At 35.4% G+C, this 19645-nt stretch overlaps 1 protein-coding gene across 2 annotated transcripts in view; it reads right to left on the reverse strand.

The window, feature by feature from the left end:
* Nucleotides 1-19645, reverse strand: part of cd2ap (CD2-associated protein) — a 65078-nt gene that overhangs the window by 18681 nt on the left and 26752 nt on the right. Inside the window, exons 5-11 of one of the 2 annotated variants that reach the window (XM_084431903.1) lie at nt 17825-17945; nt 16313-16479; nt 11557-11650; nt 10931-11025; nt 9814-9882; nt 9671-9724; nt 1055-1091 (exon numbers count right to left, since the gene is read on the reverse strand). In XM_084431903.1, the coding sequence (XP_084288029.1) occupies nt 1055-1091; nt 9671-9724; nt 9814-9882; nt 10931-11025; nt 11557-11650; nt 16313-16479; nt 17825-17945 (637 nt within the window). Of the gene's footprint in view, nt 1-1054; nt 1092-9670; nt 9725-9813; nt 9883-9925; nt 10025-10930; nt 11026-11556; nt 11651-16312; nt 16480-17824; nt 17946-19645 lie in introns of both variants that reach the window. The other variant, XM_084431902.1, reaches the window with a different exon arrangement.

Raw genomic sequence — 19645 nt, forward strand, 5'->3', positions numbered from 1 at the left:
TATCTAAAACTACTTTACTTCTCTAAAATTACTAAAGTTATTAAGTCAAAAGCAGTCTTTTGTCTTTGTCTTTTGTTTAACATAAATGACACAGACAGCCGTATTTGCATTACACTTTAAGACCGAATGCATGGATCTAATATGATGACACGCATCCGATTTCTTTCCCAGTTGTTTATTCACTTAAGACATAACTGACTGTCTTTATGTAAATACTCACCAAGACGGTCATTTTGACACATTTTGTGTATATTTGATCGCATCGCGCACACAGAAACCGAGTGGGGATCAGTCTCTTTCGCAATTTAATGCGCTTTTAATAACAGCAGCTTTTAATAATAGCAGTAGACTGCATTTTACTACAACTTGGACATTAAGTTTAGACTTTTAAGCATGTGGCACAATGATCATTTATCAGGTTTTCTATTAATGACAGAATTTTCATTTTTGGGTGAACTATCCCTTTAAGCTAAAAATAATGCTTTTTAAAATGCATCCGTGAGTGTGTGGGCATGCATGGTCTCTGTGTTCAATGCCATAATTAAATATGCCAAATTATCTTGCATCCCCTCTAATCTTCTCACCATACACCAGCATACTTCTCTGAAAACCACAGAGGAAGCAGCTCAAATCAATATGCCATCTTCCACCAGTTTTTATCCACTCACATACTGATGCAGACATATTGGCATGTTCCCTTCAAGTACCACTGTCAAGGCCCATCAAATCATGTCAGCTGCCTACAGCTAACAACTGAATATCAACTAGCATCTTTTGAATCTTAAAGGTCAATGACAGGCAAAGACAAGCGAAAGATGTTTGAAGACAATGACCTTTAAACTTATCATAGGGATTTTGTGGCTCTTATCACATATGATTGCGAGAGTTATTGAGCATTATCTCAGCAACCAGAATACGTTTGATGACACTTTAAGCTCTTTTTATACCTCAGAGATCTCACAGCAGCTTGAAATGAAAAGAGAAGAGTAAAGTGATGTAATCAAATTCATGCAATCAGTGAGATGTGAAACGGTATGTTAAAAATTTGACATACCTGTGGTTTTGGATGGTGGTGGGGGCTTCTTTGGCTTCTGTGGAGAAACAACAAAATATGAGAATGCATTGAAAATCAATTTGTGACTGCTAATGAGAACTGACAGACTGTCACATGACTTTGCTTCCATTGAAGCACAACATGCTCTTTGGATCATTCTCAAATTATGCTGGAGAACATAGTTTTACCCAAACACAATAGTTCATGGAACTTATAATAATATTAATTTGTTACATTTATATAGGGCTTTTCTGGGTGCTCAAAGCGCTTTACATATGGAAGGGGGGAATCTCCTCAACCACCACCAATGTGCAGCATCCACCTGGATGATGCGACGGCAGCCATATTGCGCCAGAACGCCCACATTGCTTACTGGTGGAGGAGAGACAGAGTGATGAAGCCAATCAGTATATATGGGGATGATTAGGAGACCATGATGGACAGAGGCCAATGGGCAAATTTTTGCCAGAATGCTGGGGTTTAACCCCAACTCTTTTTCTGAAGGACATCCTGGGATTTTTAATGACCACAGAGAGTCAGGTCCTCGGTTTAACGTCTCATCCAAAGGACAGAACTTGAGTGCTGCTGTCATTAAAGTCAGCATGAAATGAAAATTCACTCTCAAGTTTTTTTTCCTTAATGGATGTAATAGAGCTTATTGTGACCACATCTTCCACCAGTTATTATCCACTCACACACCAACGCAGAAATATTGGCATGTTCCCTTTAAGTACCACTGTCAAGGCCCTTCAAATCATGTCAGCTGCCTGTAGCAGATAATCGGACATCAACTAGCATATTTTGAATCTTGAAGGTCACTGACAGGAAAAACGCGCAAAGAAGTTGTGAAAAAGAACTCAATTCAGTATCCATCCACTATATGAGATGTGCCCAGCACAGAAAACTGAGTGCGAGTGCAGAATTTAGTTTTTTTTTTCTGCGTCGTCTTGCGCTTGAAGGGTTTAAAACCACATTAAACTGCGCGCACAGGAATTGACAGGCGTAATCGAAATTTTAATTTTATAACAAATATCTGATTCCTGACCTTGAGTATCCGATTTTAGAACTGGAATCGATTTCTGATTCCCAACCCTAGTCTTTTCACAGGTCAGGTTAACATAACCCCTAGCGGCATAACATAATTAAAACAGGATCTTAAAAAGCCCAACAACCCAAAATCAGCAGGAACTGAAACATGAAATGGCTGAGGCTGGAAATCCCCCAGCCTCCTCTTTGATGGAGGATTTGATGACTTTCAGTGCCAATGAATCGGCTGCACTGATTACCATAATAAATCACCTCTATTGTATCACAGCATAAGTGAAAGTTCAAACAACAACATAGGCATAGATCAACATTTGCAACTGACATAGATATGTATCGTTTATGAGAAGGTCAGCATGATAACCTCTGTCATGTACATGATTCTGGTGTTCATTCACTTATGCATGAATGCAGATTAAGATGATTATACAAATGCTCTGCCACACTTGAATTGATGAATTGTTCACAATAAGACCAGGAACATGTAATAACTAAGTAAACACGGTCAATGAGGGAGAAGAAAGGAACATCTGAATGGATATCTGGTTTATAAGAATAAAGAGGGATTCAAAACACAGGGCAAGAAATGGCCTTCCAATAATTCAGAGAGACAATGAACAAGAATTTGTAAAAAAAAAAAAAAAAAAAAAAGCCAACTAAATTGGACCGCTCACCTTAAAGTGCCCCTATTATGCAATTTTAAAGATTACAAATTTTGTACGGAAGCCCTGAACCACAACGTAAAAAATAAATAAAATATTAATAATAATAATTATCTGTAAAAAAAAAAAAATCCCCCTAAAATTACAAGAATAAAGTCGTGGCGTTTCGAGAATGAAGTCTAAACATTTCAAGATTAAAGTCCAAACATTTCGAGAACATTTCGCTTGTGAAGTCGAACTGCCTCGGACATGGATCTAAACATAATAGTAGCTTTTTACTTTTATCTGGGCTTTCAACAAAAGGAAATTCTACAGGTGCTAATCTACCAACATGGCATTACCATTTGTTTTAGGACGTTACAAAATATACTGCGTTGGAATAAACTTTACAGGCAAACACTTTTCAGACTGGATGGAGGTAGCCAGCTTTATATCTGAGGAAATCAGGGGATCCGGCCAAATGATTGGATACAGAATGATGCACTTAAAATGAATCCAGAAAGGATTTACAGTGAAGAGGGAGACAGTACGGTTACTGTTATGCCTGGTTCAGATTACACGATTTTGGCACGATCCATTTGACGTAGGGTGTCGTGGGGATTAGTGAAGTGTTCTCAATCTCGACCCAGATGGTGGGGTCAATAGGCAACGCCATCTGGGTCAAGAACATCCACCGAGAACAGAAATAATATCGAAATATTTCGACTTTATTCTCCAAATATTTCGACTTTAATCTCGTAATTTTAGATTTAAAATTTTTTTTTTTACCTTGCGGTTAATGGCTTCCGTAGTTTGCGTCCAGGGTAATTTTCTCATAACATACATTTTACATCACCTAATTTGGTCAAAGGAGACCATAGGCTGGCAAGCCAATGTAACAGGAAGTTAGACTAGAATTGTTGACAACTTGTTTCGGTAGTTCAGAATCGATTCTTTCTTTTAGGAGACAATATATTTTTATTTGAACTGCACTTTGATCTTTAAAACTGTAGTCATTTTACATTCACAAACAGCTATATTACACACTGCATGATAGGTAATATTCGAAAAAACACAATAGGGGCACTTTAACAGTCACACTTATGTTGAACTAAAAAGAGAGAAGTCTCACTGGTCAAATTGGGGGGAAACCTAAAGAAAAATGTGGAGCAAATAAAACAAATGATGGCACCTCTCCATAAATCAGATTCAGCTTAAATGCCAATTTACTACAGTAATTGCACTGAAGTAAGATCTTAGTGAAGTGTGACAGTACCGTCACAGGAAGCTCAAGCAACCTCAACAGCTCACAATTTAGAAGAAATTAGACTTAGACCGTCTCTAACCAACCCTATCTATGAAGAAATCTGTTTGGTGCCAAAGAAAAGCAAAACAATTTCCTCTCCCTCAACATCAGAGACATACCTGGAAATCAAGGGCTGAGGGGTTAATGTTCAATCGCTCACAGCAAACAGAGAAAAGCAGTCAAATCCTGCAGATTGGAACTCTTTGTTCAAGTGTAAAATTACAAAAAAAAACTGTTTATTCAAATGTTTTTGCATTTCATAAAAAATAAAATAAAATTCCAGTTCAACACAGAGGCTGATGTGTGTAAACCAGTCAATTTATGCAATATATATACCAAGTTCTATCATGAAACTCTAGATGGCTAAGGCAAAACCTGCTGACAATTACATTGTTAACTACACGGCACAAGCTGACTGGTTCCTGTTGCATCTGTAGCCAATGAGCTTGCTGCTCAACATTTAAATAGTTGGTCAGTGTTTGCTGTAGCAGTTTGCAACGCGCTTTCAAGGTTCCTCTGAAAACCTCCGCCTTCCCCAGCTCAACCTGTATAGATCTGCTACGGGTAATTTCATAGATGCTAGTCTCTGTACCAGGCACGGCGCCAGGATTCCAGTTTTGGATGGGCCAGACCAATTGTGGGTGGGCCTTAAATTAAAAACGTTAAATAAAAAAAATAAAAAAACGTTATCCAATCACTGCTTGGATATATAAACTGCAAAACTATTGACTAATATAGCCTACTGTTATATTATCTGTGCGTATACATAATATAGATTTTAATAGCTTGATGCTCTTTAAATATTTTGTTGCATTGTTAAAAGTTTCGGTGCATAGGACAGACCTATTCGCGATCGCTCTCCATGGTTCTGACCAAAGAAGAGCGCTTTGGAATCTCCATTACGCATCATACGCATCATACTGGGCTGCATTTTCCAATAACATTGTCTCATAGCGCGCTACGAAGACTATTAAGGTATAACTTAACTAAAGGTATACTACCACTAAAGGTATATCATTGCTAGGCGTCTTCAGAGCTATCATCCACTCGCGAGGCAGAGGCGCTGGCGCCCTCCTAGCAACAGCGCTGTTTTTGGTAAAAAATTATTTTGACGACTTCATTAAGTTTTGTTTTATAGAAAACTCCTTTTAAAAGATTTTCGTTTTGTATAAATTGTATCTTAATTTTGATAAATGTTTTATCAATCAATTTTCCGTATTTAATAAATAAGAAGCATATACAAGCATATACAGCAGACAATGTAATAAGGCGCCGGCACGATCACTTGCATTGCACGTGAACTGGAGGGCGCCGAAACTCAGCTTGTGCCTCACAGATTTGAGAAATATGGGTTATCTATTACAGAAAGCTTGAAATGTCTACTTTTAAACGAAAATATTCAAACCAAAATAAATAGGCTAGGCCTACTCTCTGATTATGTAGCCTAATCCATGAAATGTGCATTTCTCTCTCGCATTGTCAACTTCATCTTTGCAGCGACACAGAAAACACCAGTTTATTCCTAAACAATTAAATGTCTCCTTGCTAATTTAGACACATTCATAATTACTTTAACCGGTTCTTTGTGGCAAGCTTTATGCGTGCGGTCATAACGCTTATTATCCTGTAGGATAGCAGCCTAAGTAATTAAATTAATATAAAGGGGCGATTTGTCCATGAATGGCTTAAATTAACAACTACTAGTCGACTAAAAAAAAAAAAAATTTGTCGGAGGCAGCCCTTATTCCACATATTTTCGAACCAGCAGCAGGCCATTCTTGGTTGAGCGAGCGACGCTACGGAATGAGTGAGCGGAGCGGAATATTCAGAAATGCGCTCTCCACTCAAGAGCTCTGATCGGAACAAACCCGAACCCCACTGTCTGCTGAACTTGCGCAGAAACATCCAAATAGACATAGCCAGCTTTTTTAAATTGTTTTTAAAACTAAACATTTAGACTATTTTAGTACAAATTATGAGCTTATTGACGATTTTTTATAATTCTTGACAAAATTTGAATATATTACGTTTTTTTTGTTGTTGTTTTTTTGGGTGGGCCTGTTGAAAAGTGGGTGGGCCCAGGCCCGTCAGGCCCACCCATGACGCCGTGCCTGCTCTGTACTTGCTAGGGCAGTGCGATTACTCGTATTTCAATTTCGGCATCCAACAATTATGAAAACAAGATAATCAAAGTAAAATGATTATTGTTCCGCTGCTGCATTCAGTCCAGCGCACTTTCCTTTCCTTCAAAGCGGTGTGCTTTCGTTCCTCCCCAAGTCAAATTTAACATCCAAATCAGCCGAATAAGTGAGTGATGTAAAATGCAGTCTACTGTTGCTAAACCGCGGGACGTGCTTGATATTAGAAGGTGTTATTAAAAGAGCATGAAGCCGTGAAAGAGACGCTGTTCCCTAGATGGCCTCCTGTGCTCGAGCTCCGAGACTGGGCGGAACCACGTGCATAGGCGAAGTATACCATGGGCTTCAGATAAGCGCCTAAACGGTCAAATAGCCAACACACAAATATGTCGAAATGCCGTTTTGGAAAGTATCTTTGCAAACACAGTCGTTTAAGCCTTAAAGGAGAAGTTCACTTTCAAAAAAACTTTTGCTGATAATTTACTCACCCCCATGTCATCCAAGATGTCCATGTCTTTCTTTCTTCAGTCGCAAAGAAATTAAGGTTTTTGATGAAAACATTCCAGGATTTCCCCCCATGTAATGGATTCTATTGGGACCCAAACGGTAGAAGGTCCAAATGACAGTTTAAGTGCAGCTTCAAAGGGCTTTAAACGATACCAGATGATGAATAAGGGTCTTATCTAGCGAAACGATCGGTCATTTCCAAAATAAATAAAAAAGTTTAAGTTTTATAAGCACAAATGTTCGCCTTGCTCTGTTCTGTGATGCGCGTTCGTGACGTCACGTAATACGCAATTACGTTGAAAAGGTCACGCTTGAAAAATTTCTGTCCTGAAGAAAATGTTCTTTTTGGCTTTTTAATATTAAAACACCCAGGATACGCACACGAAATGGGCATTTTAAACGATAAACTGACACAAATACATTTGAAAATGTGTATATGGTCCTCCTCCTGCACATTTGTAAACACGTCAAGCGTGACCTTTTCAACGTAATTGCGTATTACGTGACGTCACGAACGCGCATCACAGAACAGAGCAAGGCGAGCGTTTGTGCTTATAAAACTTAAACTTTTTTATTTATTTTGGAAATGACCGATCGTTTCGCTAGATAAGACCCTTATTCATCGTCTGGTATCGTTTAAAGCCCTTTGAAGCTGCACTTAAACTGTCATTTGGACCTTCTACCGTTTGGGTCCCAATAGAATCCATTACATGGGGGGAAATCCTGGAATGTTTTCATCAAAAACCTTAATTTCTTTGCGACTGAAGAAAGAAAGACATGGACATCTTGGATGACATGGGGGTGAGTAAATTATCAGCAAAAGTTTTTTTGAAAGTGAACTTCTCCTTTAAGTGAATGTAAACATTTGATAAAGAGTGTTTGAATTGTGTGTGGAACAGTATATTGGATCCGTGCAGCTCTTATTAAAGTGACAGCAGCCAACAAATACATTAACATTGTCCATCTCAGTTATATCAGTTTTTTTATAATATATAAATGCATTATTAATAAATGATAAAATAACAATAGATTAAAATCCCCAATATTGTGGTATTACCACAGCTTGCGTACTGTGTTTATTTGAATGCTCTATAATATGAGTCAACAACATTTATGACTCACTCACAAATAATAAGGATTCGTCTATATTTAATGTATACAGCAGTGTTATTTTTCATTTGATTTAGTTATTCAATTTCTTTTGTAGGCTATTACTCTATCTGAATACCACTGTGAGTTCATCTTCCTGAAAGTGAAAAACCTAAAGTACTGTTTGTACTTAGTTTTTTTGTTCTTATTTTATTGCTGACTGTTTACTTGCCTTCTGTAACCGTTTTGAATAATTTTTACTTGCATTAATTAACCTAGTATTAGTTTTTGCTGAAGTATCAATAACTGTAAACTGACGTTTAAAATTACTTGTATCATGAAATAAGACTTTCGTGTTAAATAATCGTGATTTCAATATTGACCAAAATAATCACGATTATGATTTTTGCCATAAACGAGCAGCCCTAGTACTTGCTCTGCAGTAGCAGCAGCATCAGGAGCAATAACAGCTGGAGCGTAGCAGCTCTTTTCCACCAACAACAAATACATTAACACTGTCCATCTCAGTTACCATGCTAAACTCTTCCAAGAGTTGCCTTGCCATGATAGTCATTTAAATATAAGGCAATGCAGACAACTACTACTGAAACATAAAATAATTGTAAAAAAAATTATAATATATAAATGCATTATTAATAAATGATCAAATAACAATAGATTAAAATGCCCAATATTGTGGTATTACCACAGCGTGCGTACTGTGTTTATTTGAATGCTCTATAATATGAGTCAACAAAAATGTACAGAAACTGCCTTTGTGTAAATGCCCTCTGTCCCCTTATTTCCTGATACAGAGATCACGTCTTATCATCTGAGAGGATGCTTATAGGATAAAGGATTGATCATGGGCTGCCTAGAGTCCGTTGGAGGAATGAACACTTTCACATCTTCATGAACTGCTCGCTGACCTCCACAAGCCATCACATGAGCTTCAGCTCATCACATTCTCACTGCAGTAGCACAAAGACAATCATTCAGGCCAATCAGGTTGAAAATGAAAATGTTAAGAAAAAAGAACGAAAAACACTTATGCCGAGAGCATATCAAACCATGACCCCAGTCAGTGGAGGGATTCACAGAATTTCTCCAGAAAATGGATGTGGCAGTGCATAACTTTTGCATGCACAAAACTCTGTTTGTTCTCTAGTGATGGTAGCTGGTGCTTTGAACAAATAATGTGCTCCTCACAATAAAAAATGGGGCCTTTTGTTCCACAGTTCGTCAAAAAGAGGTTAAACATGCACCCTTGGGCTTCAGAAGCTAGAATGAAGCTGTGTTTGTGAAACACATGGTGAAGATAAGTGGCTCCAATTGATTTAAATGCTTCTTTCAAGCTCAAATCCCCAACAGTGAATCACAAAAAGTCACATGTTATTTGATATCGTCGGATATTGTCTGGACTGCTGTTTATTTTTGTTCTTAAAGTCTTTGATCAAAAGGTTTAGTATAGGGGATTCATTGAAAAACAGGGATAGGAGATTTGGCTAAAAAAAAAAAAAAAAAAAATCTCTCAATATTTTTGATGACACTCGATATACACCACCAGTCAGAAGTAAAAGGGATAGTTCACCCCAAAATGAAAATTCAAAAGTTTCTTTCTTCTGTTGAACACAAAAGTAGATATTTTAAAGAAGATATTTTAAAGATATTTTAAGAATTTAAAGATATTTTAAAGAATTTAATGATTTTATTATAGTAAACACAAAGGATGAGAAGGTGTGTCCAACTTTTGAATGGAACTGTATTTTGAAATGTATGAAATGTAACAAATTGATATGTGAAAGGACTGCAAAACTTACATGTTTTTCCATTTAAAAAAGAAGTGTATTCCAATAAGCAATTTACCAACAAAAGAATATGCATTGCTTACCTCCTCTGCTTCCTGTTTAGGAGATACTTTAAAGGAGCCTTTGGATGTTAGTGTCTGTATAAACAAAGAAAATAATAGCTTTTGATTAGAGATTATTTTAAAAGTCGTAACTGTAGACTGGTAGTTTTGAGGTAATAACTTTCCTTTCTGCAATCTTTAAATTGCACGTCTGCACTGGGTTGTTCAATTTCCTTTCCGGATAATGAAGACTCCTAAGGTAGACATAAATAACAGCATCAATGAATGTAAATTTACCTCTTTGTCTGTCTCAGGAAGCAGAGCAACAAAGTTGTCTGGGAAAACTCCCTCTCTGCCGTTGATCTCTCCTCTCCACCAGCCTGGCTCTCCTGTGTCCTAAAACATCAAACCATCAACCACTCTGAACATAAATGGATTATTTAATGAAATACTACTCAACAATATGTCTTAAAAGCTTAAATACACATCATTATGAATGGAAAATGTAGATATATCCCTTGCCACTAGATGGTGGTCATGTATAAAACATTTTCCAGCTCTGATCTGCTTCCTGCTCAAGGCCTTTGACAAACAAAAGGTAAATGTGTGAAACGGTCTCCATGTGTCTTAACTTAAATAAAGCAAACACATCCTCGGATTTCTAACAGAACAGAAGTCATTAGTATGATATACAACTGCTACATTCTCATATAAACTTTCAAAGTGTCAGCAGATAGCATCAAACACACACAATATACACTACAAAACGCTTAGTCTCTGATCACTGTAGAATGATTTCACATCAGAATCCCCATCTGAGGGCTCTGTAATAGCAAAAATTGCATTATAGGTCATACAGGTTTAGACTATTTTCATCTTTGTGTGAACTTTTCCTTTAAACCATTAACAAGGGTGATTTCAATGCATAACATATCAATATTCTTCATAATTACAGTGAATAAATATGTAATTCTAACATGTACCATTGAATATACTTCTCTGGCATAGTTTGCACAAATCTAACCCTAACTCACACACCAGACTAAAATACAGTACATGATCTAAATGAAGCGATCAGAATTAACTGGTTTGAACGCCTTTGCAAAAGGTGGAGCCCTTCTGCCCAAACTGGTTTACACTGCTCCATGATATCTTAACACTAAAAGTAAAAGAGTTTATTCCCTTTTTTTTTTACCCATGTTCCTAATGTTGATGCTTTGCATTAAAAATGCTCCTTGATTATGTGTCGTTTATTTAGAGATCCCTGTGGTTGAGAAGACATTTTATCTGTCTGTTACATACCTTACTCAGTACGTGGATGATGTCACCGTCCTTTAAATCCAACTCATCTTGGTTAGTTGCTTCATAGGAGAAAGTGGCCTTGCAGTATTCTTTTACTACAGAAAGACAAGAAAAATAAAGGAATATACCCATGACATGAGTTACAATGATTTCTTATGTGCCTACAGCAGTCTCTTTACTAAAAACTGGTGTTGTAAAAAGCTGTGGAGTGCCTGAAGTGCCACATTGCCAAGTTATTTGCTCTGCTTGTGTTGTACAGACATCATTTAATGTTTAAAGTAATGGCAGCGCATATAGAAACTTCACCCAAAGGGATCTATAATGGCTGGTGAAAGCTATCTGTTGGCATTCCTACTTCCCCCTTGAGATCTGATGTTGTTTGCATAAGAAAATGCACTTCGCAACTCATTATATATTCATAAAGCACAGGCACTTTCAAAAACAGATAGTCAAACAGCCAATCTATAATTTGAGCTTCTATTTCCCGAGAGGAGGAAAACTCATGTCAACTAGTCATAATCACTGCAGTCGGATTGAGGCATTCATGTCTGGTCCATTTCCATAAATCTCCTATCATTATTTTGATTATCATATACAGCTTTATGTCAACCTCCCCATGAACTCACCTTTTCCTTTGCTCTCTGCCTCTTTTTCTCCTTTAGGGGGTTCAGGAGAGCTCAAAGGGGTGGGTTTTGTGGCAGATGGTAATGATGGAATTGGCTAAAATGAAGCAGAACCACATATGGATTTACTGACACGGCAGCCACACAAACACATGCAGTTGCACACTGGAAGGTACAGACTGAGACAGATCAGCCATGCCTGGATGAAAGGAATGCTGGGTAAACAACAACCACTGTTGCCTGTTACATATGTACAGAGTAAATGGGAAAGCATGGCAAATTTAGTCTTGAATTTTGCAGTGCACCTGCGCAAGGACACAAAACCCAATGTTTTTTTGTTTGTTTGTTTGTTTTTTAGTGAGTAAGCAAATAGTGAATAAGAAACCTACAGGTATTTAGTAAATCCTCTGACCCTTACATCACATGATGGCGAGTTTTAAATGACCTCTGAGCTCTTGATAATAGACGTAGTAGAAGATTACTACGACTATTACTACGTGAGTCATTCAGAACTAATCTGAATGACATAATGGGATGCAAAATGTGATAAAAAGGGAAAGAGGAAGTATTGGTTAAATGTAGGGATGTCCCGATCCGATCACGTGATCGGAAATCGGGCCCGATCACGTGGTTTCAGACTCGATCGGAATCGGACGTTACCTCCCGATCAGGACTCGGGATATATATGTATATATATTCTCATTATTTTTTAACACATCTATAGTTATGTGGTGGCACAGAGTTACGCCGGTTTCACACTGCATGCGTTAGCAGAGCGTAAGCAGCGCAGGAGCAGTGCGTATGGTGAGCAGGAGCAGGACACGCGCGTTTTGCTTTCACACTGGCAGCGTTTGTCACGCGCGGCTGAACCGCGGGTTGTGTACAGACTGAGTACTCTATAATGGATAAGTTGGCATTGCTTTATTTCATTTTCAAATACATTTAAGAGAAAAGACTTGTCAAGAAGCTTATTTAATAATAATTTCATTTATATAAATTTTGGTTCATCTTTGTTTTTATTGTTCTGGCATCAAGTTTGTTTTTGGACATTTGTTTTCTTTTGAAATTGCTGTTGGTCATTTGATCGACTGTTTAAAACAATAGATATCATCAATGGACTTTTTGGATAAAACTGCAGTGTATTTTGGCCATGATCAATGCATTGTCACTTTAATTCAGCGTAAGCGGCGCAGCAAAAATAGACTCGGCGCCGAAAGGATCGCGGCACTGCTGCTTCTGCTCTGCTCCTGCTACGCGCTGCCGCGCCGCCTCTGCGTGCGGTGTGAATGCTCTAATCTGTTAACATGGGCGCCGAAAAAAATACGCGCTGCACGCTCTGCTAACGCGTGCTGCAGTAGCAGTGTGAAACCGGCGTAAGAGTTAGGAGTGCAGTTCCTAAAAGCACATTACTGGCTTTGCAAAAACTGTGGCACTTTTATTTTTTTATTTGTTTACATGCCTGCTGGGTATTTTAAGGTGAGGTACTATTTGTTTATATATTAGACTTTTTTATATTTACTGTTGCACTAAAGTCCAAAAGTGAAGAATTTATGTTATTTATTACTTGATTGTTCAAGCTACCTCACAGAAGTGCTCTGTTTGTTAACAGAGTTGAATGTTAAAATAAGGTGAATTAAATAAAAAATAAGGAACATCCTGGATCTGTTTTTCGCTCTTCTTTATTCTTTTTGTATGTATTATAGAAGTATCGGATCGGGACTCGGTATCGGTAGATACTCAAAATCAAATGACTCGGACTCGGACTCGAGGGCAAAAAAACCTGATCGGGACATCCCTAGTTAAATGCATTAATGCTGTAAACAGAACTAAATTACTTAAAAATAAAATGGAAGGTAATTTGTGGCACATTTAACAACTAGGGCTGGGAAAAAATTAATCGCGATTAATCGCATCCAAAATAAAAGTTTGTGTTTGCATAATATATGTGTGTATACTGTGTATAATTATTTTGTATATATTAATACACACATATGCATGTATATATTTAAGATTTTTATTTTGTATATATTAATACACACATATGCATGTATATATTTAAGATTTTTATTTATTTATATATAAATTATTTATATTTATATATAATATAAATTATGTATAAATGTATATACAGTATATACATGCAAATATTTCTAAAATAAATACATGCATATGTGTGTATTTATATATACAAAATAATTATACACAGTACACACACATATAATATGCAAACACAAACTTTTATTTTGGATGCGATTAATCGCGATAAATTTTTTCCCAGCCCTATTAACAACTTAAATATGATGTACACTACCGTTCAAAAGTTTGGGATCAGTACAAAAAAAAACAAACAAAAAAAAGAATACTTGTAGTTAGCAATGATGTAACAAATTGATCAAAAGTGACAGAAATATTTTATAACATTATACATGTCTAAAATATTTCAAATAAATGCAGTTCCTTTGAACTTTCAATTCATCAAAGAATCCAGAATATAAAATATTATGCATTACAGCTGTTTTCAACATAATACAAAGAAATGTTTCTTGAGCAGCATATCAGAATGATTTGTGATGGATCATGTGACACTGAAGACTGGAGTAATGAAGCTGAAAAATCAGCTTTGCCATCACAGGATTAAATTATATTTTAAAATATATTAAAATAGAAAACAGCCATTTTACATTGCAATATTTTATCATATTGCAGTATTTTTTTTTATCAAATAAATGTAGCCTGGGTGAGCATAAGAGAGTTCTTTCAAAAACATTTTATCTTCTGAATAGAATTATTCCTAAGTGAAACAGAAAATTCAGCGAGAAATGTAACTAATCGTTATTTATATTAGGGGTTTCAAAACTTTTGAATGCAAAGGACCCTCAAATATAAAGGCAGCTATTAATTTATATAGATCTACTTATAATGTGTGCAGAAAAATAAAAAGTATGAAATTATGAAGAAAAAAATATTATATACACAAAAATTTTATAATAAAAATAAATAAATATTTGAACACATTACTAAAACATTATCTGGAAAATACTTTGCATCTTGTTTTCTACAAAACATTTTTATACTCAATATCAGAATATGAGAGAAACATTTTCAAATCAATTTAGATTTATATCTTATAGCACTTTTCAAAATATATATCATTTCAAAGAAAATAGACTTTCATTATATCCTAATACATTCAATTTTTTTTTTTTAACCAAACCCCATTGTATACCCCCTGATTATACAACATATTGCATTGGATCATTCTGTGATGCTTTTAATTCTTTTTTTTTTTAAACCATGATGCTGTTCTCTGTCTACTCCCATTATATTAATGAGTGTGAGCGATAAATGTTGACATATGGCATTAGAACAACACCAGGGTGAGTAAATTATGAAATTTTCATTTTAGGGTTAACTATTCCTTTAACAAAATGCACTTTTCACTTCTAGAAAAAAAAGTGTATTGCATTCCAGCTATTTGCAGATGTAACAAAAGGCCAGACAGGGATATACCGCTCTCAGACAAACGATAATAAGAGAACTAGTGCATGCCAGTATGCTTAAAAAATCAGCCACCCAAAATAATGAAGTCCAAAAATAGAGGCATAATGCCTAAAAAGGAAGGTCTCACCATGAGACTGTCTGCCTATATGTAATGTCTTGAGCAATCACTGGAAAAACTTGTATAGCAGTTAGACATGTAATTACCCTTCATTGCTCCATTGCTTATGGCTATGGGAATGGGCAGAACACATTTTCATACATTGGCAAGACAATGATATAATTTTATATGGCACTATTTTGTGGAAATGAAGCAGTAAGTCAAGTTAGCATTATTTAGTAAATGGATTTCCACTCTAATTCAAAATTATATAACAAAGACAATAAATTTAACCATTTAAAAGAAAAAGATGATGTTTTGCTATGGCTAGCAAATTGTAGTGCATCTTGCTGTACTACAACCTGTGACGTCACAGGGTTAGTTTTCTTGCCTGAGATAAACAGATACAACGGTAGAAAGACAGACAATAAAGGACAGATAGTGAAAGATTAAGACAGAAAGTGTGAAAGGTAGAAACTGGAAAGCCATAGGGCATCAGAAGAAAAAAGGGAGGCCACGATCGCATTGCTCCTGAATATAAAAAATTGGGTCTCTTTAACACATTAACACATTTTTAACACACAGTATTAGTAGACTGGTAGGGTTAGGGTTAGAATAAGTTACTTATAGTCAGTAGTATGTCTGCTGGAGGAGCATCACAATAAACAGTCAGCAGATATTAAGCATACAGTCTACTAATACTAAATACTAATGAGAGTTTTAGTATTCGAAAAACTACACAAGTGTCGAAACTACACTTTTTTGACGGAATTGTCACTTGCACAATCGGGCCAGCATTGCATCGTAACTAAAGTTGATCATTTTCACTTCTTTTTTTTATGTCTTATCAGTTTAAACATTCAAGCTGAGAGAGTTTATGGCTTCGGGAAGGGCGGATGTGCGCGTGTCATTCAGAGCACAAGACAAAATAACAGTGTTCTTGCAAAACAGAACATGGCAAAATAATCATTTTTACTTGATTGTACTATTTTGGTGATCGTTGGGAGCCAAAATCGAAATTCAATTAATTGCACAGCCCTATCCATTTTGATAGTGAAAATCGCAATAATAAAAGTTTACTTTGATGCAATTATTGGGATCGGAAGAGGTCCTGCAGTTAACAGGAAGGAAATACTTTGTCAGGCACAGAACAACACTTACTTTTTCTTTCTTTTCTTCGTTTACATTTCCTCTTTGGGAGACTCTCAGTTTTACAGAGCCCTCTTTGAATATGTCGCCAAAGCCAATGCCTATAATCTTCTTCGGTTGGGCCATGACCCCGTTGCCTGGGTGAGGGGAAGTGGGGCTAGACGGTCCATCTGTGTTATCTGTGAACACACACCTCTGTATGAGTACTGCCACAACAAGCATTACAAAGTTATGATGTCACTTGTGAAGTAAACACTGATAAAATAACTGATATTATTTAAAGGATGAGTTCACAAAAAATGAGACGACAGAACTGAAAATGAATGAATTGTTCTTACGAGTCTGATCTTTTCAATGAACTGATCTGATCAAGACTGTAAAACTAACCTGAATCATTTGTTCAGACAGACTGTTCGGTCAGTTGCTCATATAAAGATATTGTATTAAATCAGAAGACTTGGAATACAACACACAAGTCATATGGACTACTTTTACTTTTAAGTTTGAATCCCTCAGTGTCCATTCATTGTAATTGAGTGGTAAAGAACAACCCGTAAAATTTGAATTTCTCCTTTTGGGTTGCACAGAAGAAAGAAAATCATACAGATGTGTATCAACAAGAGTAAGTAAATTATGACATTATTGCTGTCACTTTTATTTTTGGGTGAGCTGCCCAAAGGTGCACAAAGTAAAAAAAAAAAAGTAATATGGCTCATGTTAAGATCACAGGATCAGTCGAATAGTACCCAGTTTATATTTTTAATCCTCCTATTATCCGTTTTACAATAAACTACGCAACCAGTAAGAGGGAATTTTCACTAAACAGCTAAATTTGGTTGAATATTATAGTAATTTAAACCAACTGTTTTTGATTTTATATTTTAAAATGTAATTTATTCCTGTGATCCAAAGCTGAATTTTCAGCATCATTACTCCAGTCTTCAGTGTCACATCAGAAATCATCCTAATATGCTGATTTGGTGCTCAAGAAAAATGAAAGCATTTCTTATTATAATCAATATTGCGGATCCGTGATTATTTTTATTTTTTTGGATTCTTTGATGAATATAAAGCTAATAAAAAAACAGCATTTGATTGAAATATAAATATTTTGTAACATTATAAATGTCTTAACTGTCACTTTTGATCTATTTATTGAATCCTTGCTGAATAAAAGTATTACTTTTTCAAAAATATTCTCACTAACCCCATCGAACAGTCTAACTGTCAGACGGCTTCAGTTGGCCTATATACTGCCTCAAAACAAAAATCAAGAACAAAAAGTTATGCTGACTGCAGATGCCTTGACTAGGTCTAAACATCTCAAAAAACACACACACACACACACACACACACACACACACACACACACACACACACACACACACACACACACACACACACACACACACACACACACACACACACACACACACACACACAACAACAAAGGTTTCTATTGAGTGTTTTCTTGTAAGGACATGTCCTCCCTGAAAATGCATCACATGATTAGCTGAGCAGTACCTGGCTCCTCTGTAACATCGTTGGTCTCGGTGTCTTCAGTTGAGTCAACTTCTTTGACAAAATTGGAAGGAAAAAGTCCAGACTTCCCATTCATGCTTCCGCTCCACCAGCCCTCCTCAACCTAAAAATCACTCACAGTCAGCACTTAATACAGGAACTGTCAAAACACTCAATTTCAACAGTGAGTTTCAACTGGTTTCACTTTAGGACCCAGATTTCACATTGAACATCAAGTGACAAACCAACACAGCAGCAAAATTATATAAAGCACAATTTGTTTAATTCCTCAATTGAAATTCATTATCATCACCCTGCAAAGTCCCAAAAAATGCATAAAATACAAATGGGCTCACATTAAATGTAGCCAGGCTTAAAGTACAATGTAAAAAAAAAAAAAACTGAAAATAAAACAAAGATAATTTTATTATCAACTGACTTTATTAATCAGTCAATGCTTTCTATCTTCTTTTTATTCAGCTACAGCGATAACAGGATGCCTTTGTCCACATTAGGGATTTCCTGGAATGTCATAAGTTATATTACTTTGAGGCATAATTATTACAAGGCAAATTATTACAATAGTAATATTTATTATTTTGTTTAATATTTCTATTTAGCAACAATAATAACCATAATAATAATAATTATTAGTCATTAATATAATAATATAATATTTAATATAATATAATATAAAAGCAAGTGTTGGGTCAAATTGTGCAGTCCTATAAACAAGCACAACCAATCGGGTATATATATATATATACACACACATATATTTTATGTTTTTGAAAGAAGTTTCTTTTGCTCATCAAGCCTGCTTTTTTTAATAAAAAATCCAGGGGGAAAAAACTGTAATATTTTGAAATATTATTACAATTTAAAACAATGGTTTTCTATTTTAATATACTTTAAAATATAATTTATTCCTGTGATGCAATTTAAAGCTGAATTTTCATCAGCCATTACTCCAGTGTCACATGATCCTTTACAAATCATTATAATATGCTGATTTGATACTTAGTTATTATCAATGTTGGAAACTGTTGTGCTGCTTAATATTTTTTGGAACCTGTGGTACTTTTTTCAGGATTAATTGATGAATAAAAAGTTAAAAAGAACAGCATTTATTTAAAATAGAAATATTTTCTACATTATAAATCTTTACTATCACTTTTCAATTTAATACATACTTGCTGAATAAAATGATTAATTTCTTTCAAAAAAGAAAGAAATTTGTTTTACTGACCCCAAGCTTTTGAACGGTGGGCAATATTGTTGCAAAAGATTTCTATTTTAAATAAATGCTGTTCTTTTTTTTTTACTTTTTGGGGATATTTAATTTGATTTTATCAATCAATAAATTCCACTAGAAACAAACCTTGTTGTATTATTTTAATTTAATACTGTGAAGCTGCTTTGATAAAATCTGTATTGTGAAAAGCGCTATACAAAAATACTTGACTTGACTTTTTATTCATCAAAGAATACTGAAAAAAGTATCACAGGTTATAAAAAAAATATTAAGCAGCACAACGGTTTCCAACATTGATAATAAATCAGCATATTAGAATGATTTCTGAAGGATCATGTTACACTGAAGACTGGAGTAATGTATATTATATTATTATTATAGTATATTATATTTTTTCATTAGGAAAAAATTTGTAAATCGCAATTTTAACCAGGAAAATCGTGCATCCCTAAAGTGAAGCATTTACCCTATGTAAGCCCATTTATTTGATTAATTTACTAACTATGCACAATGATATGGTTACTTACGTTGTTTTGTTTGCATTTAATAAAATAAATTCTAGACATCTG

This window comes from Rutilus rutilus (genome assembly GCF_951802725.1).
Source record: "Rutilus rutilus genome assembly, chromosome: 15".
NCBI classification, from domain to species: Eukaryota; Metazoa; Chordata; class Actinopteri; order Cypriniformes; family Leuciscidae; genus Rutilus; species Rutilus rutilus.